The sequence below is a fragment of the Panthera leo genome, chromosome A3 (assembly GCF_018350215.1).
Source record: "Panthera leo isolate Ple1 chromosome A3, P.leo_Ple1_pat1.1, whole genome shotgun sequence".
NCBI classification, from domain to species: domain Eukaryota; kingdom Metazoa; phylum Chordata; class Mammalia; order Carnivora; family Felidae; genus Panthera; species Panthera leo.
Window position 1 is genome coordinate 41,530,294 of NC_056681.1, and position 17,054 is coordinate 41,547,347.

At 42.1% G+C, this 17,054-nt stretch overlaps 1 protein-coding gene across 13 annotated transcripts in view; it reads right to left on the minus strand.

The window, feature by feature from the left end:
- KIF16B (kinesin family member 16B) overlaps positions 1-17,054 on the minus strand; it is a 288,972-nt gene that overhangs the window by 65,977 nt on the left and 205,941 nt on the right. For 9 of the 13 annotated variants that reach the window (XR_006200570.1, XM_042931660.1, XM_042931657.1 and 6 more), the window contains exon 23: positions 10,317-10,439. Coding sequence is in view for 11 of the 13 variants with exons in the window: in XM_042931660.1 (XP_042787594.1) it covers positions 10,317-10,439 (123 nt within the window). In the remaining 2 variants the exon portion in view is untranslated. Of the gene's footprint in view, positions 1-1,448; positions 1,574-6,611; positions 6,678-7,339; positions 7,622-10,316; positions 10,440-15,343; positions 15,617-17,054 lie in introns of those variants that run through there. The other 4 variants (XR_006200571.1, XM_042931665.1, XM_042931666.1 and 1 more) reach the window with 4 other exon arrangements.

Here is a 17,054-nt window from a genome sequence, read left to right on the forward strand (position 1 = left end):
GGGCTCCATTACACAACTCCTCCAGGCCTCAGTTTCTTCATCTGTGAAATGGGCTCAGGATACTAAACTACAGATGAATGAAAAACATGTGAAACAATTAGCAGGGTGTTTTAGCACCCAATAAATGGTAACTCCTAGCACTGTGATCACAGGTCTTTTCTTAGGCACCACTCAAAGGCAAGAGGTATCTTTGGATACCAACTGCAAAAATGGGAGTTCAAACCATTTTATGATTTATTTTTTTTAAGTTTATTTATTTATTGCGAGAGATAGAAAGAGGGAGAGAGGGTCAGAGAGAGGGGAAGAGAGAGAGAATACCAAGCAAGGTACACACTGTCAACACAGAGCCCAACACAAGGCTCAAATCCACAAACTGTGAGATCATGACTTGAACTGAAACCCAGAGTCAGATGCTTAACCAACTGAGCCACTCAGCGACCCTCATTTTGTAATTAAAAAAAAAAAAATTTTTTTTACTGTTTATTTTTGAGAGAGAGAGAGATAGAGATAGAGAGAGAGAGAGAGAGAGAGAGGCAGACAGAGGGTGAGTGGGGGAGGGTCAAAGAGAGAGGGAGACACAGAATCTGAAGCAGGCTCCAGCCTCTGAACTGTCAGCACAGAGCCTGACACGGGACTCAAACCCATGGAGCACGAGATCATGACCTGAGCTGAAGTCCGACACTTAACGGACTGAGCCGCCCAGGCACCCCTGTGATTTAGTTTAAAACCAATTTTATTCCAGGAAGAGATATTAAACCTCCCTCCCAAAAATCTGAAGTTTTGGAAGAGGAATTATTAATATATTCTTATAGGAATAAAACAAAGTTGAAATGAAAATTCAAGGCCAAACATGGCCAAACCAAGTTGACTGCTTTCCTTCTGTGCTTATGACTCAATCTCATTTCTTCTTTGCCATTTTTCATATGTGCAGCATTTATTTTGTGAAGGCAAACACAACTGCCCCAAGTGAAAGTGATATAAAAAGATGAGTTGCTTTGTGTGAAAATAAGGGAAGGGAAAAAGGTTTTGTCTTAATTTTTGTAGCGACAGGCAAAGTTCTCAAAAAGATGGGAGGGGTGCTTAAAAAAATAGGATAAAATATGATTCTTCCAGTCCCAATGTTATTTCTTTGACTTGTTATTTATGTTTGAAAATAACACACAAAGGGATCTAGATGGACCGCAGCTTATGCAACACTCCATTTGTCTCGACTATGCTAATACACATACAGGAAGAGAATCTATCAAGTTACTAATAAGCAGAGATTCAGATGCCAACACACAAATCCTTCTGAACATTTATATTCTATCAAGTTGGGAGTATTTCTGAAAGATGTATGTGTGCACAGTTTATCTAACAGACTGGAATGGCGCTTATTTCTGTTCTGCCAAATAAAGAGAAATTTCTCTGACTGTAAACGTGATTGCTCCAACTCACAAACTGCACATTTTCTGGGCATTTCCTCTCTTCACGCTCCCTGGCAGGTCTCTCCACCATCAAATTCTCCAGGTCTGTCAGAGCCTTCTTAATAGCCCCAATTTACAGAGGGCCTGTAACTTGGCCAGAACTCGAGCTAAAAAATTAAAACGCACACAAAAATAGGTTTTGAAAGTAGGCAAGGATGTGGAAATGGTCCCCCATCCGGGGCAACACTAAAATATGGCATCGACTCCTAAAAAGAGCAGAAAGTAGTGAAATTTAGCAGGCACATTGGGGCACCCGGGTTGCTCAGTCGGCTGAGCATCCCAACTCTCAGTTTCAGCTCAGGCCCTGATTCCAGGGTTGTGGGATAGAGTCCTGCATGGGCTCCACAATGAACATCAACCCTGCTTGGGATTCATATTCTCTCTCTTTTCCCTTCTCCCTCTCTCCCTCCTGCCGCCCCTCTCCCCAACTTGTGCTCGCTCTCAACCTTAAATAAATAAATAAATAAATAAATAAATAAATAAGGCACATTAAAATGAGTAAGCAAAGGAACCAGTATGGATCTCCTCACTGGCCATGTGGCCTTGGGCAAATCACTCATAATGGCCTAGTTCATTAAATGCAAGTAATACCCCCATTCTGGTATAGCTTCCACATTTGCGGAAATGCCTGGCAAAGTGCCCGGGCTGAGGAAGATCCCTGATAGATGACGGTGTCCTCCCCTGAAGAGAGGCTGCAAACGCAACTGCCCGAAGGGTTTAGCCAGGAACAAACCTCTGAGAGGCTCTGTGAGTACAGGGTTGTAAGACAGCAGGCAGCGCAGGGGGAGTCTAAGTGCTACCTGAGCACTTACAGCTCTGCCACAGAGGACGGATGAAGCTCCTCAGACAGGCTGAGCACTGCCAGTAAGTAAGCCAGCAGCTCAGGTGAGACAGGTAAATAAACCTCAGGGTATGTGCCAGAACAGAGGGCAGGACACAGGCAGCTTTCTAGACACAAAAGAATGCATAAGATGTGCTAAAGTCCTATAACCTATAAGGCATGCTAGAGACAGATGGGATAAATAAATACAATAGAACAGATAAAAGCATTACCTAGAGATACAAAGTAGTAGGTCATGATCAGGCAGCTCAGGGCCAACAGCTAATTCAGCCCTGAATGGACCACCGTTGACAACAAGGACCCGGTCCCGTGCTGGGCCCACATGCGCGCTACCCAAGAAGTGCAGGTGAAAACCAGGGGTGCTCAGCAGGGCACTGGCCAGGCACGTGGCCTTGGGGCAAATGCGCAATGGCGAGCAGAGCGGGAAGGCTCTGGGGCAGAGAGAGACAGGGCAGGTGACACGGTATGACCCTGGGGTCGGTTAGTGTGCTCTGCCCACCTGCTCCCCTCTCCCTGTGTGTGTAAATGGACTTCATAAACTGTGTGATCAGAGACTCCATCTGGTCTGTGAGCCCTTCCGGGCAGTCGGGACTTGGCGTGTACTGTTCCCTCCGGTGATCTCCTCTGTGCTGGGGGCAATGACGTCTGTGGCACGGTGGAGGCACGAGCCTCAAACCAAGAGCAGACGCCGGCTCACCCCAATCAGGCTTGCTCTTTAGGAAAACCAGCCCAGGGTTCCCACATGTTCTGATATTTTACAGAAACGTGAGAAATTTGGATTTCTATGTCAGATCTCCCAAGTTTGAAATGCTGAGAACTCACCGAAATATTTGAAAACCTGTTCAGGCAAAATAACGCACATCATACACTGCCAGTTTGCTTCCTCTCCCTTCATACCTTTGCACAGCTCTGTCTGGCCCGGGCCCTGAGGTCCCTGTCACATGGCTCCTTCAGCTGTAAAACCCAGAGGCCAGCTGCCACCTGAATTTTGCCTTTGGCTGCGTTTCAACTCCAGGGCAGCACTGACTGAGACCGGAAGAGGGGCTCACATACCTAAGCTCACGTGACAGGAAAGAAAACGACACCACAGACTGGGCACTCAGGAATCCCTCGCAGGTGGTCTACAAGCTTGTGCTGGAAGGGTACCCACCCCAAGGGTACACCTTCCCGCTATCATTCCCCCCTGTGTCTCCTCTCCTTCTCAGGCCGCCGATCAGGAGTTACAGAAAACCAGGTGCATTTGGAGGCAAGAGGAGGTGACTGTTCCTGTGGTACCTTCAACACAAATCACGTGACTGAAATTAGGAACGGTTTTGTTTCAGATGTTGTGTGTTCGAGGTAAAGTATGTAGTCCTGTGTTCCTTTGGTCCACAAGTGGACCAAAGTGATTCTGCCCCAAAGGGCTGACCTCCTGCCACCACACGAAAAGGGCAGGGCGCTGTCCTTCTCTGAACAGCATGGGGGTGGGTATGACTAGGCTGCCAGGTTGCCAGAGGGCTCCTTAGAAGAGAAGACTCTACAACAGGTGCTTCCTGAGCAAGGGGCTGGCATGCTCAGGTGACCAGCATAATGTCCAGCAAGTGGACAGTGGGTAGAGGGCTACCTCTCTGTGCAGAACGGAACCTCTCTGTGGGTGCTGGAGACTGCCGGAGCCAGGATGTGCGTGAGCTGGCGCGCTGGAGGGTAGGGTGGAGAGGCAGCGGGGAGGCAGAACGCACTGGCTTTCTTGCACTTAGACACAGTCCAGAAGCATGATTTGCCTGTACTTGCACTGGACCATGAGAGAAGCAGCCACATCATTAGGAAAACAGTGGGTGGGATGGCTATTCAATGTCTGAATCCACCAGCACAGTCAGAGCACAGGAAGCCCATGGGGGGCTGTTTACAAAGGGCACAAGGACACAAAATCCCGAAGCTCTACAAGGGCTCTGACCAGTAAGAACACCCGGTGATGGACTTGTGTGTGTCACATTGTTAAGTGATCTCTCCTGGGTGGGTGACCATTATCAGTCAGAGCCTTTGGGAGGGCTGGGGACTGAGCAAGGAGGGCCCAAAGGAAGACCATCTATAAACATGACAGTGACTGAAAGAAAACAATGTGACTGCCGCTGTGACCTCTGCAGTGAAGGGAGGAAACCAGGTGATAGGACAGAGAATGGGGGGAAGGGGGACAACACGGCAGAAGTCGCGGCTCTAGGAAGACAGAAAACAATCTCCTGTAAAGATTACCTACAGTTTTTACAGGAATAAAGACTCTTAGGAAACAAAATATTAAAAAAAATACACCAGTGTTGGCTTATTTCTTTATATTATCATGTTAATATGTAAATTAAAGGGCAGAGAATTTAAAACGATGCTGGAAACACCAGGTTATTTCTATAACATAAGAGTATGCCAGCCTCCGTGAGACTTAACCACAGATTTCCCAGGCCGGTGTTTTGCATCCTGCTGAAATCTAATTTAAAAATTAAATTCTATCCACCCTGGTCCTGGCTGACTGAAAATGGCAAGTACAACGCAGTGTAATTGATTTCCTGTATCAATCACTGAAAAGCATTTGAAGCAGGAGTTTTACGATGAGTGCTGGAGTCCAGTTAGTGGTATAACCTGTGACAGCTGTGGTTTAGAGCAAGCACGTATTGTACCAGTACATTCTGCTGACCAGCAGGTGACATTCAACACCATTCAGCACAGAATGTGCTCTTCTCCAAGAGTAGCCAGACTAGCACGCCCACAGCTCTCTGCCCGCCTGTGACATCAGTCTGCAGGCCGTACATCTCTTGCAGTACACGTGGACACAGTCCCAGAAGGATGTGCTATTGCGACCTGCTGGAAGGCATAACCACAATGGTGATGGGAACCAAGGCCCTCGCCCCGGGTCTCCCAGGCATGTGTCCTTCAAGGATGAGCAAAATAACTGGGTGGCGAGGGGTGTGAAGGGAGTGCATCATGGAGATCACAGCTTTCTGTATTGTCAAGTAAGGACATTAAGATAAATACCATTCCACAAATCATGATATATCTATACAATGGGAGGCTATTTAGTAATAAAAAAACAAAAAACAAATTACTGTTCCAGTCAGCTATATGGATGAATCTCCAAAACATCACGCTATGTGGAAGGAGCCAGACATGGAAAAGTAACTGCTGCCAGCCACATCTCCACGGCATGCTGGAACAGACACTACTCATCTATAGTCGCAGACAGCTGTGCAGGGCCACTCACCGTAAAGGGGCACAAGAAACTTTCTGGAATGACTGAAAAGTCCTAAGTCTTGATCGATGTGCTGGTTGCATGGGTATACGCACATCAAAACTTGTCAAACTACACTTAAATACGTGCGTTTCATTGTATGTAAATTATGCCTCAACAAAATTAACTGAAAAAAATCAAATGGGACCAGAAAACAAAAACCTGTATATGTATCTATTCTCATAGTTACTTCATAAGAGAAAGATATTTTTAATCCCTGTATACAGATTTGAAAAAGACAGTCCTTTTGAATTAAATTTTAGTTTAATGAAAAAGTCTACTTTTCTCATTTTAAATCCCAGCAATGGGAACTTCCTTGAACTCATCAGGGACCAGAAGGTGAGCATTTAAGAACCACTGTTGTCCTCCTTCCTCCCCCAAATTCCACTCCTCACACCTGACCTCAGAGAGTACCTTAACCTGGCTCATGACTACTTCATTCAGCAAGGAGCAGCCCAATCAGAGCCACTCGACTGGGGATTAAAATGAAAGTGGCCAGGAAGAAGCAATAACTTAAGTAATAAATGTTACCTCAGGAAAGGCAGGCAGAAAAGGGCAGGAGGCAGAGGGAACAGGAAGGGTGAGGGAGAAGCTGAAAGACAGAGCTCGGGGCAGCTATAACACCAGACGCTGTCTTCCCTGCCCCACTCCTTGGGGCAAACTCAGCCTGTGGAGACTTGAACCCAGTGGGCGCCGTGTGTTCATGGGCCAGCTTGGCCCCTTAAATGAACCGGCCGTGACCACGGAGCAAGTTATACAGTCAGCCGGGGTCTGACATCATTGACAAGACCGTTCCCTGTTGGTGACAGAGCCTTGCTGCATATATTCAGGATCCCAGGAGACTTTGAAGACCATAACAGGGGAAGAACAGAAAACAGAAATCGCTTTTGTTTAAAAAAGAAGGAGTGAAGATTTCTCTGGAGTATATAGTATTATAGTATAAAATATCTATCTACATTAACATCAGATTTTCCTTCAAAAAAGGTCTCTAAAACTAAATAGAATAGACTTAAAAAAATAATACTTTTTACCTTAGCTGCCTGAAAGCCACCGGTTCATCAAGAAAAGACTTTAGTAGTAGCCAAACTGTTATCACAAGTGTGACTGTCCTAGAAAACTGTCAATGCATCAAATAGTCAAATCATGGATGGAAAAGGTTGCCATGCTTAATTTTAGAATTCAGGAATGTTAAGGGGGAATTAACAATCAAAATGGAAACAAAACAAAACCCCCAAACTCTCAAAGATACAACTATACATCCAAAGTCATTAAGAGGATTCCGAGGGTAAAATCTCAGTCATTCCTTGTGCCTTTTAAAAATTTACTTATTTTATGGGGCACATGGGTGGCTCAGTCAGTTAAGCATCCAACTCTTGATTTCTGCTCAGGATCTCATGGTGCGTGCGATTGAGCCTTGTGTCAGGCTGTGCACCAACAGCACATAGCTTGCTTGGGATTTTCTCTCTCTCTCTCTCTCTCTCTCTCTCTCTCTCTCCCTCTCTCTCTCTCTCTCTCTCTTGCTCTCTCTCTCTCTCTCTGCTCCTCCTCCTTCTCTCTCCCTATCTCCCTCAAAATAAATAAATAAACTTAAAAATTTTTTTAAATAAAAATTTACCTATTTTTTAAAAACAAACACCTATCCAGCACTTAGCATGTGGCAGGCACCGTTCTAAATACTTTACATGACCTAAGTTCATGCACTGTTCATACTAATCCAACCAGGTAGGTCTCTTTATCCCCATTTTACAGATGAGGCACAGTGAGACTACGGCTTGTAAGGTTAACTGGTGGAGCCTGGACAGGACATTGGCGCACCCAGCACTATCCCAACAGCTAAGCCTTTGCTGGGGTGCGGCCGTTTTTGTTTTGTTCAGGGGAGGGGCAGTATATTCAGGTCATGTTCTAGTACTGGGGCCCTGATGTTTCTGTGACTAGTAACCCCAGAAGAATGTCAGACCCTCAGCACACCTACCTGCCAATGCATGCCAGCCCTTCCTACACAGAGAACTAGGGATTCTCCGGCAAGTGTTAACAAGCCATTCCTGATGCCGATTACAGCACCTGGGATAAGTACAAGAAGGAAGCAGAGCAATTGATATGCTTTCAGAACTTGGCTTTGATAAGTTCAAAGAAAGCTAAACTCTTTGGATTTGGACTTTATGTATTCTGAATTGAAAGCCAGGATTCTGAAAGGTCCCATACGATTTTCTGTATGTGGGTTCTCTAACTTGCCTTCACAGAATGATCTTCACAATTTTGGCCAGATCTGATAAGGCCTGGACTATTATTTGCCTGCCAGTTTTATTTAAATCAACTCAGTTTTTTTTTTTTCTAGTTCTTTTCTTTTTTTTAATTCTTGAAGTATAATTGACATATATCGTATTAGTTTCAGGTGTATAATACAACGATTCAATATTTGTATATATTGCGAAACAATCACCTCAATAAGTCTTGTGAGTATCTGTCACAACACATGGTTACAACATTTTTTTCCTTATGATGAGAACTTTTAAAGATTTACCCTTCCAGCAACTTTCAAATATGGAATACAGCATTATTAACTATAATCACGAAGCCATACTTGACATCCTCAGGAGTTATTTATTTTATTACTGGAAGTTTGTCCCTTTTGACCACCTGCACCCATTTCACCCACCCCAGCAACCACCAATCTGTCTGTATCTATGAGCTTGGTTTTTATTTTTAGGTTCCACATATAAGTGAGATCATACTAAATCAACTAAGTATCTTCTTTATCCATGATCTTATCTTTTAGGCATGAAATCAATTTAATGGTTATATTTTATTAACACATTTATCTATTAAAATAAAATATATCTATGCACCAATGAAAATCATTGCATGTTCTCCAGTGCTGTGAGCTCTCTGTTTAGGAGAATTCAAATTCTGAGCTGGTGAAAGCCAGTCTTTACCCTCTAATTAAAAATATGGACTGGGGTGCCTGAGTGGCTCAGTCGGTTAACCCTCTGACTTCGGCTCAGGTCATGATCTCACTGTGCGTGAGGTCAAGCCCCGTGTCGGGCTCTGTGCTGACAGCTCAGAGCCTGGAGCCTGCTTTGGATTTTGTCTCCCTCTCTCTCTGCCCCTGCCCCGCTTGCGCATGCTCTCTCTCTCTCTCAAAAATAAACATTAAAAAAATTTTTTTTTAAATATAGAAATAATACACATACCTTCAGAGAGTATTTTGATAAATGTATATAACATTACATGTATGTACAAAGGGAACTCTAAATACACACACACACACACATACAATTTCAAACGATTGAGAACAGAAATTGAGCAGGCATTAGGCATACAGTCAGGGGCGGTGAGAAGTACTGGCTCCTGGACATGGCATAACATTTTAATAAGAAACCACACAATCTGGTCAGTGACGTTCAAAATACCACACCCCCCCCCCAGACATCATGTACTCTCAGCAGGGACCTCAAATATATAAATTAGAGCCTAGGTTTAAAAAATAAAAAGGAAAACAATATATAGAGATAAGAATCTGAGAACTTGATTAATTATAAAACTCATCTGCACTCTTTCTCCTGGAAGACTGAAAATGAATATGCATGCCTAAAAGGGAGAGATCCCTAAGGACCCAGGGGCTCCACTCCCCACCAAGGGGCATGTTGGGGGTGGGGGTGGGGACTGCTGGCTTCAGGCTCCCTCTGCCATCTCCCCCCACAGCAGCTCCATGCTGATCTGCTTTCCACAGTGTCCTTCCTCATAAATATTTTCTCAACAAACGTCTTTGCTAAGAAGAAATTTGGAAACCACCGGTGTAATCCAATTTCTGCATTTCACCAGTGAGAAAACTGAGGCTCAGAGAAGGTAAAAGACTTAGCATCACTCAACAAACAGCAACAGAATCAGAGCCTAAAGACCTCAGCGTCCAGATTCCCAGCCTGATGTTCACCTCCAAGAACACCCTCACACAGCCATATACTGGTGACCCTAGTGGATGTTATTACATCAATACCCTTGCCTAGCCTTGAAAACAAAGAAGTGTTATTATTAATCATTAATTCTTTGAAGAGAGGAGAGCATCCAGCAATATTTAATGAATTGTTATGAGTCAATGGAACTAAATTAGGAATAAGATGAAGTCATTATTTTGGAAAGTGTGATGTAAGGAAGCAGGCACATTTCTTCCTGAAAAGTTGTATAAATCAAATCATGACTAAAATGGATTAGGAAAGCTTCCTAAATTAATACTAATAGAAACAACACTAAAAGCAGCAGTAGTAATTATAGCAACTGTTATAACTTTATGTGCACTGATATCCTTGTAACATAAACATTATTATTCCCACTTTTATAGATAAGAAAACTGAGCTTAAGCCCAGGGATAGGTCACCAGGGATAGGGTGACCAACTGCACTGGTTTGCCTGGCATGAACTGGTTTCCCAGGGCGTAGAACTTTCAGTGCTGAAAGCAAAACAGTCCTGGATAACCTGGAAGGGTTGGTCACCCTGCCTGTAGGGCTGGTGACAAGAACTTTCTCCCGTGTCTGCCTGACTCCCCAGCCACCACCACCTTCTATGGCATAACTTCCCTCCATGTTTTACAGTCTAGACTTTCACATATCAGTTTAAAGGAGGGCATGACCAATATGCTTTAAAACAACACGTTCACATGTAGCTTCATCTCCTTTCATATGTATATATGTATATAGACAGAGAAAGCCCTGGGAGCTTCAAGCCTCCATTCCTCCAGAAGAGTAAAGAAGGGGGCACTTACCTTGACCTCAAACTCGAAGTGCTCGTCCTTCCCTTGCCCGCAGAGCACATAGCGTGGAATACTAATTTTAATTGGGTCCTTCAGGTCGTCTGGATTTGCTCCCAAAGAGCGAGAAACCATCCTCTATCAAAGGCACATCAGATGGGGAGAACAAAGAGAAACCCAGATCACTCTTCAGAAAAAACCATGTTTGGGCAGGTGGGAGAAAATGTGTTTCAAGCAAAGAAGAGAGCATCAAACTAGTAGAGTTTATTTAGAAAAACGATGGCTTCCTTTGAAAGAGAAATGCTAAGTTTCTCTCATCACAAAAGACCATTTCTTGAGGTATACTATTCCAAGAAATTAGGGCAAAAGCACTTCAAAATGTTGTTTGGCTTTGAAGTTCCTTCCAATTTATAAGAACAAGCGAAAAAAGAGACAGATTACATATCCCGACTTTTAAAAAAATCAGTGTAAACCAGATTCCTTTCTGAAAAGACTTGATCATCTGACAAACTTCTTTTCTTTTCACAGACTATCAGATTGCTGTACATATAGCTCCAAAAGCTAAAGACTTTATTCAAATTTACTTCATTTTTAACTTCTAGGCATTTTTATAAGCCAGTATGGTGGGGAAAGCTCTTTAAACCACAATTAAAATAAATACCAAGTATTTTCTTTAGGCTTTATTTGATTAATAATCAGCCTGGCTCTGACAAACATTTATGGTCTGGATGGTGGGAAGCCAGAGGGGTTTGAGAAAGAAGCATTATGAAAAAAATAAATCTTCAAAATGAGTTCTCTTGAGTATAAATGGATAGAAATCTCTGAACAATCCTTATCATTTGCGCTAACCTGGGGCTTTAGAAAACGTAAGAAAATATGTTTTTAAACCAGTAGCAGTAATAAAAGATTAATTACCGTAATTATAGTTAGCATTCATTGAATACTTACTATATATTAAGGACTGTGCTAAACAGTTCATTTAATGCATTTCTGCATCATTTCATTTAATCCTCACGATCTCCCTATGAGGTATTAATTGTTACTGAACCCTACTTACCAGGTGAGGGCCCAAAGTTTGCGAATTGAGATAATGTGACAAAGGCAGGTGGCAGAGCTAGGATTTGAACTCAGGCTAACCCAGTGCCCCATGATGCCTGCTGGCCCATCGCCATCACCATTTATACTGCCATCATGAAATTTTTGAATAACTTCACCTGAGATAAAGTCAGCAAATGAACATTTCAACCAACATACACAGAATTTAAGAAGATGGGAATGCCATGATTATGCAGTAAAATTCACTTATTTGACTAAAAAGAAACACTGAGTAATATGTGGTCCTGGATCCTTAGCCAGGTGTAATGTGGAGGGTCCAGCCTAGCTGTGTGGGAATGAAAGCTCAGATTTCTGGATGACAGACAGGTGTATAATTTGTCTTAGATTACTGCTTTCATCTAGCTGACCCCGTAAACATTTTGGCATGGTATGAAGTTACCAAAGCCTTTTAGAGCCTCTAATTTTTTCCCCGTGTGGCTGGTCACCCAAAACAAGAACTGTTAATTTTATGGCAATGGTACACCTACTTAGTTGTCTCTGATGTCAAAAGCCACCGTGGAAATTCTAAAAAAAAAAAAAAAAAAAAAAGAAAGAAAGAAAGAAAGAAAAAGAAAGAAAAGAGTTTCTCAATGTGCACATTGCCAAAGACCTTTCAGTTCACTGACAGTATGTTTCCAAATTACTGGAAAGGTAGACATTTCCTGAAGCATGGAATATGTTTATCTCTTTGAAGGGTGAAAAGGAAGAGAAATAATTTAGTGGTTTTATTTATTTTCAAAAAGCACATCTACTGTTAAGAAATGTCTTTGACCTATGGCTATGTGTTAGCCATAAAGTTCGTACTCTACTGCCTAAGCCCTGAAATCTTCCATGCCATGCTCTTTAAAAAATATTTATTTATTTATTTTGAGAGTGAGAGAGAGAGAGAGAGAGAGAGCGAGCTCAAGGAAGGGAGGGGCAGAAAGAGAGGAAGAGGGAGGATCCAAAGCAGGCTCTGCTGTCAGTGCAGAGTCCAATGTGGGGCTCGAATCCGTGGACTATGAGATCATGACCTGAGCTGAAACCAAGAGTCAGACACTTAACTGACTGATTCACCCAGATGCCCCTTCTATGCCATGCTTCATAACTACATATATATATATATATATATATATATATATGGTACATACACATATATATGTTACATACATATATGTTACATACATATATATATATATATATTTTTTTTTTTAATGTTTATTTACTTTTGAGAGAGAGTGTGTGAGCAGGTGAGGGGCAGAGAGAGACACACACACAGAATCCAAAGCAGGCTCCAGGCTCTGAGCTGTCAGCACAGAGCCTGATATGGGGCTCAAACTCACAAAGTTGGCAGTTGGCAGCTGTGGGGGTTCTGGCAACTGATAATACTAGTTGGGAAACGAAGACCCACATGCTCTACCTTAGGAGGAACCTGGTCCTTCCTACCAGTTAGACCCAAAGGCCAATACCACAGTTCATTTGATGAGGAGCTCTCTCTATGCTAAGAGGCTAGAATTAGGAAAAGGAAGAAGGAAGAAAAGTAATTAAATGCACTAGGAACAGTATTATTATGTGTATTAGGGGGGTTTAAAAAGGTGTGGATAACAACATCAAGTGTAATACACTTGGTATTGAAACTCTACCATTAGGGGTATCCCTGAAGCAATCACTTGGGATTGCACGTGGGGTTCACCTCAAAGATTCAGAGAGGGGAAAGAGAAGACCCAGAATCAAATCCTAGCATTAGGTCTTGGTCTCAGTGTAACAGTCACCCACCCACCCTTTCTGCACCTCAGTCTCATGTCTATGGAAGTGGGCATGGTATTTAGCAAATCCCATCTATAGAGCAAAAACCCAACTGTGAACATGACAGTGTCCCACCCTGCAGGACTTCTGGTCAGAAGCAGACTGACAAGTAAATTCTAGGAGGATTTTAAAACTGTGACAGGGGTTTATAGCGGCATTATTTACAATTTACAATATGGAAGCAGCCCAAGTGTCCAACAATAGATGAATGGGTAAAGAAGATGTGGTATACACACACACACACACACACACACACACACACACACACACACACAATGGAATACTATTCGGCCACAAAAAAAGAATGAAATCTTGCCACTTGCAATGACATAATGACATAGATGGAGGTAGAATGTATTATGCCAAGCAAAGTAAACCAAAGAAAGACAAATACCATATGATTTTACTCATGTGGAATTTAAGAAACAAAATAAACAAGCAAAGGGAAAAAGTAAGAGAGAGACAAAGCAACAAACAGATTCTCAACTACAGAGGACAAACTGATGGTTACCAAAGGGGAGACGGGTGGAGGGTAGGCTAAATAGATGATGGGGATTAAGGAGTGCACTTGTCATGATGAGCACCGGGTGTTATACGGAACTTGTTGAATTCCTATATTCTATACCTGAAGCGAATGTAATGCTGGATGTTAACTAGAATTAAAATAAAAACTTAAAAAAACAAAACACTTTGATGGGGGCACTGAGTGAGAAAAACAAGAATATACACATGGCTATCTAAAATGTCATGACTTTTGGGGCACCTGGGTGGCTCAGTCGGTTAAGTGTCCGACTTCGACTCAGGTCATGATCTCATGGTTCGTGAGTTCGAGCACCGTGTCAGGCTCTGTGCTGACAGCTCGGAGCCTGGAGCCTGCTTCAGATTCTGTGTCTCCTTCTCTCTCTGCCCCTCCCCTGCTCGCTCAGTCTCTCTGCCTCTCAATAATTAATAAATGTTAAAAAATTAAAAAAATAATAAAAAATAAAATAAATAAATAAATAAAATGTCATGACTTTTACTGAGGAAGAGCTGCAGCCCAAATCACCCGTGTATATTATTAACCGAACAATGGAGGCTTCAACTTTCTAAATGCCTTTTCTTAGAGGCCCCCTTAGGATATACATCAAACATTGGTATCTTTTACTGAGCACCCACAAGGTACCATTCACGAGGTCCTGAGAATAGGTCCTGAGAATACAAAATAACTTCTACAAAGTCTCTGTAATTTCTAAGACCTTTAGTTTTTTCTCAACTGCATCAAATTTTGAACAAAGATTTGGTTTCTCCACTCCAGATGGATTACATTCTAAAGTTAGCCAACTTAGCTTTCTCCTTTTATAAGTCAACATTCAAAGTGGGATAAGACTGAAATTGATGGTCTGGTTACTACATAGCCATTTTAGGACTGGAAAGTTCTCTGTTTCTAACAATTTTATAATTGTGAAATAATCCCTAATGAAAGTTGCTTGGAGCTTGGGATTATACACCCTTTAAAGACAAAAACTCTTGCCTTTGATAATTTAACTGGGTATATGAAAGAAGTAGAGACCATTTATCTGAGAGGAACTGGATCCTGTAATGTTTATGTAGCTCATCTAAATTTCGGACGGCCCCTTATATATCAGCACCTGCACGTATACCACAGAACACAGTTCTGAGCCACTGCCCCAACCGCAGGATCAGACAGCAAGTTCAGCCGCATCTGGTGCTGAGAAGACTGATATTTCTCTCTTCATTATTTAGCATGCTAGGGGCTAGAAATATTACCAGAGTCCTCGCTATCGCCCAGAGTCACAGTTTACTTCAATCTCAGATTTCAGAGTAACTCCATATTAACAAGTGTAGAGAAATGTACAACTACGGAAATGGGTAACTGAAAAATAACTGCTAAGGATCTGAAGATGTTTGAGTCTTTATCTACAGATAGATGAACAGAGAGACAAATCTAAAGAGTATGTGTTTCTATCAAATCACTGCTGCAATGTGATTTTTAGAAACTATTTTTTGAAGTCAATTTCATGAGAAATGTAGAATTCTCAGAATACAGTGTGAAAGGTTCCTGACATTCCCCTAAACTATGTTTATGTTAGAGAGGAAGGAAAACTAACACACATGTTTCAGAAATTTATTTTTTATTTGAAAGTAGCTATGTTTTGAATATGTTGAGTTTTATACTAGACAAGTAAATGTGTGCTGTATCATGTTATATCCTATTATTTAAGGGAGCTTTTAAATTTCTATGGAGCTATTTATTTTGGAATCAGTCATGGTTTTTCTACATGTGGCAAAGAAGATGCTTAGACATGGAAGGGAAATTGGTCATACATCACAGGAGGAGGTAAAGAAACATGAAAGGCTGGATACACATCTTACAGCAGATCTGAATAAATACGCAGGACATTTCAAGGAACTTTAAATGCCTTGTGGAGTGGGTTCTGTTTAGAAATGAAAGGTCAAGGAAAAGTACATAATTAGTAGCTTGGATTATACTCCTATACATAAGAAACATCTTTTAAAATAAAATGCAAAGAAATACTCTTCTGGTAGCTTTTAATGAAATAATGTCTTGTGTCAACAAATATGCTATTTTTCTGTTGTTGGGGAAACACTATAGTCGGGTCCTCAGCCAAAAAAAGCAGGCAGATCACAGACTATATTTTGAATATTCAGATTAGAATCTTCTCTTCCCACTAAGGCTGTCTCCTTCAAAAGGGACAAGTTAAGGAAATTAATAGGAAGTGGCATTAACATCCACTCAGATCAATGTCGACACTGCAGAGGGCACAGAATGGACCAATTCTACAGGGAGTCATCAACATTTCCCCTAAATACTCTAATTATGTACCAGATGGTTGAATTCAGTGTATGCTCTGACTAGGACAAGGTCAGACCTAAGGACTGCCGTCTGATCTCCTAGAGCCAAATATCCAAGGTTTTCTAAAATATAGGCAACCTGGGTTTTTATCAGCTTCGACAAAACTACCAATTCTCCCTTCTCTGTTCCCAGCATAGCACATATTTCTATTCCCTCCTTTTTTCCACCACACATGCCACATTGATAATTCTAATTAGAGCCATTTTATATCAAGGACTTCCTATGCCCAGGAGGTTTGAAAACAGAGGTCTGGGACAGAGGGAGGGCTAGGGGATCAGTTATATTTTCAAGTATTAGCCATGTTATCAGAAGCAGAGAATAAAGGTACCTTGTGTGAGCAAGTCCAAATTATGAATAAAGAGCCAAGACATGTTTATATTCATCTCTGGAAGGTGAAGCCTGCCTCTGTCATGAAGGGATCTTTTTTATTTTTCAAAACTTTTTTTTTTAACATTTATTCATTTTTGAGAATGAGAGAAACAGAGCATAAATGGAGGAGGGGCAGAGAGAGTGGGAGACACAGAATCCAAAGCAGGCTCCAGGCTCTGAGCTGTCAGCACAGAGCCCGACGCAGGGCTCGAACTCACAGACCACGAGATCATGACCTGAGCCGAAGTCAGATGCTCAACCAACTGAGCCACCCAGGCACCCCTGTCATGAAGGGATCTTGAGCTAATACCACATCATCTCTGAAGGCTAAGTACATAGAGCTGAACTGGAGTTTGCTAAGAGATGTAGCCACACATGCCACAGGTATCTCCTGACCATGTTGGTCAAGGTGAGGACTTAACACCACCAGGGCATGAAGAAACAGTGCTAACCTTATCTTAAAGTGAGTTAAAAAAACTTGCATGAGGAAACAGAAATAAAGGTTTTCAAATAAAGGAGTATTTCTTCAATTTTGATATATATCTTTAGGGATAAACTACCCAGAAAATGACAAGCCATTGGACATAAATATTTGTGGAATATCTTATTTACTCTTAGTGGATTTAGGG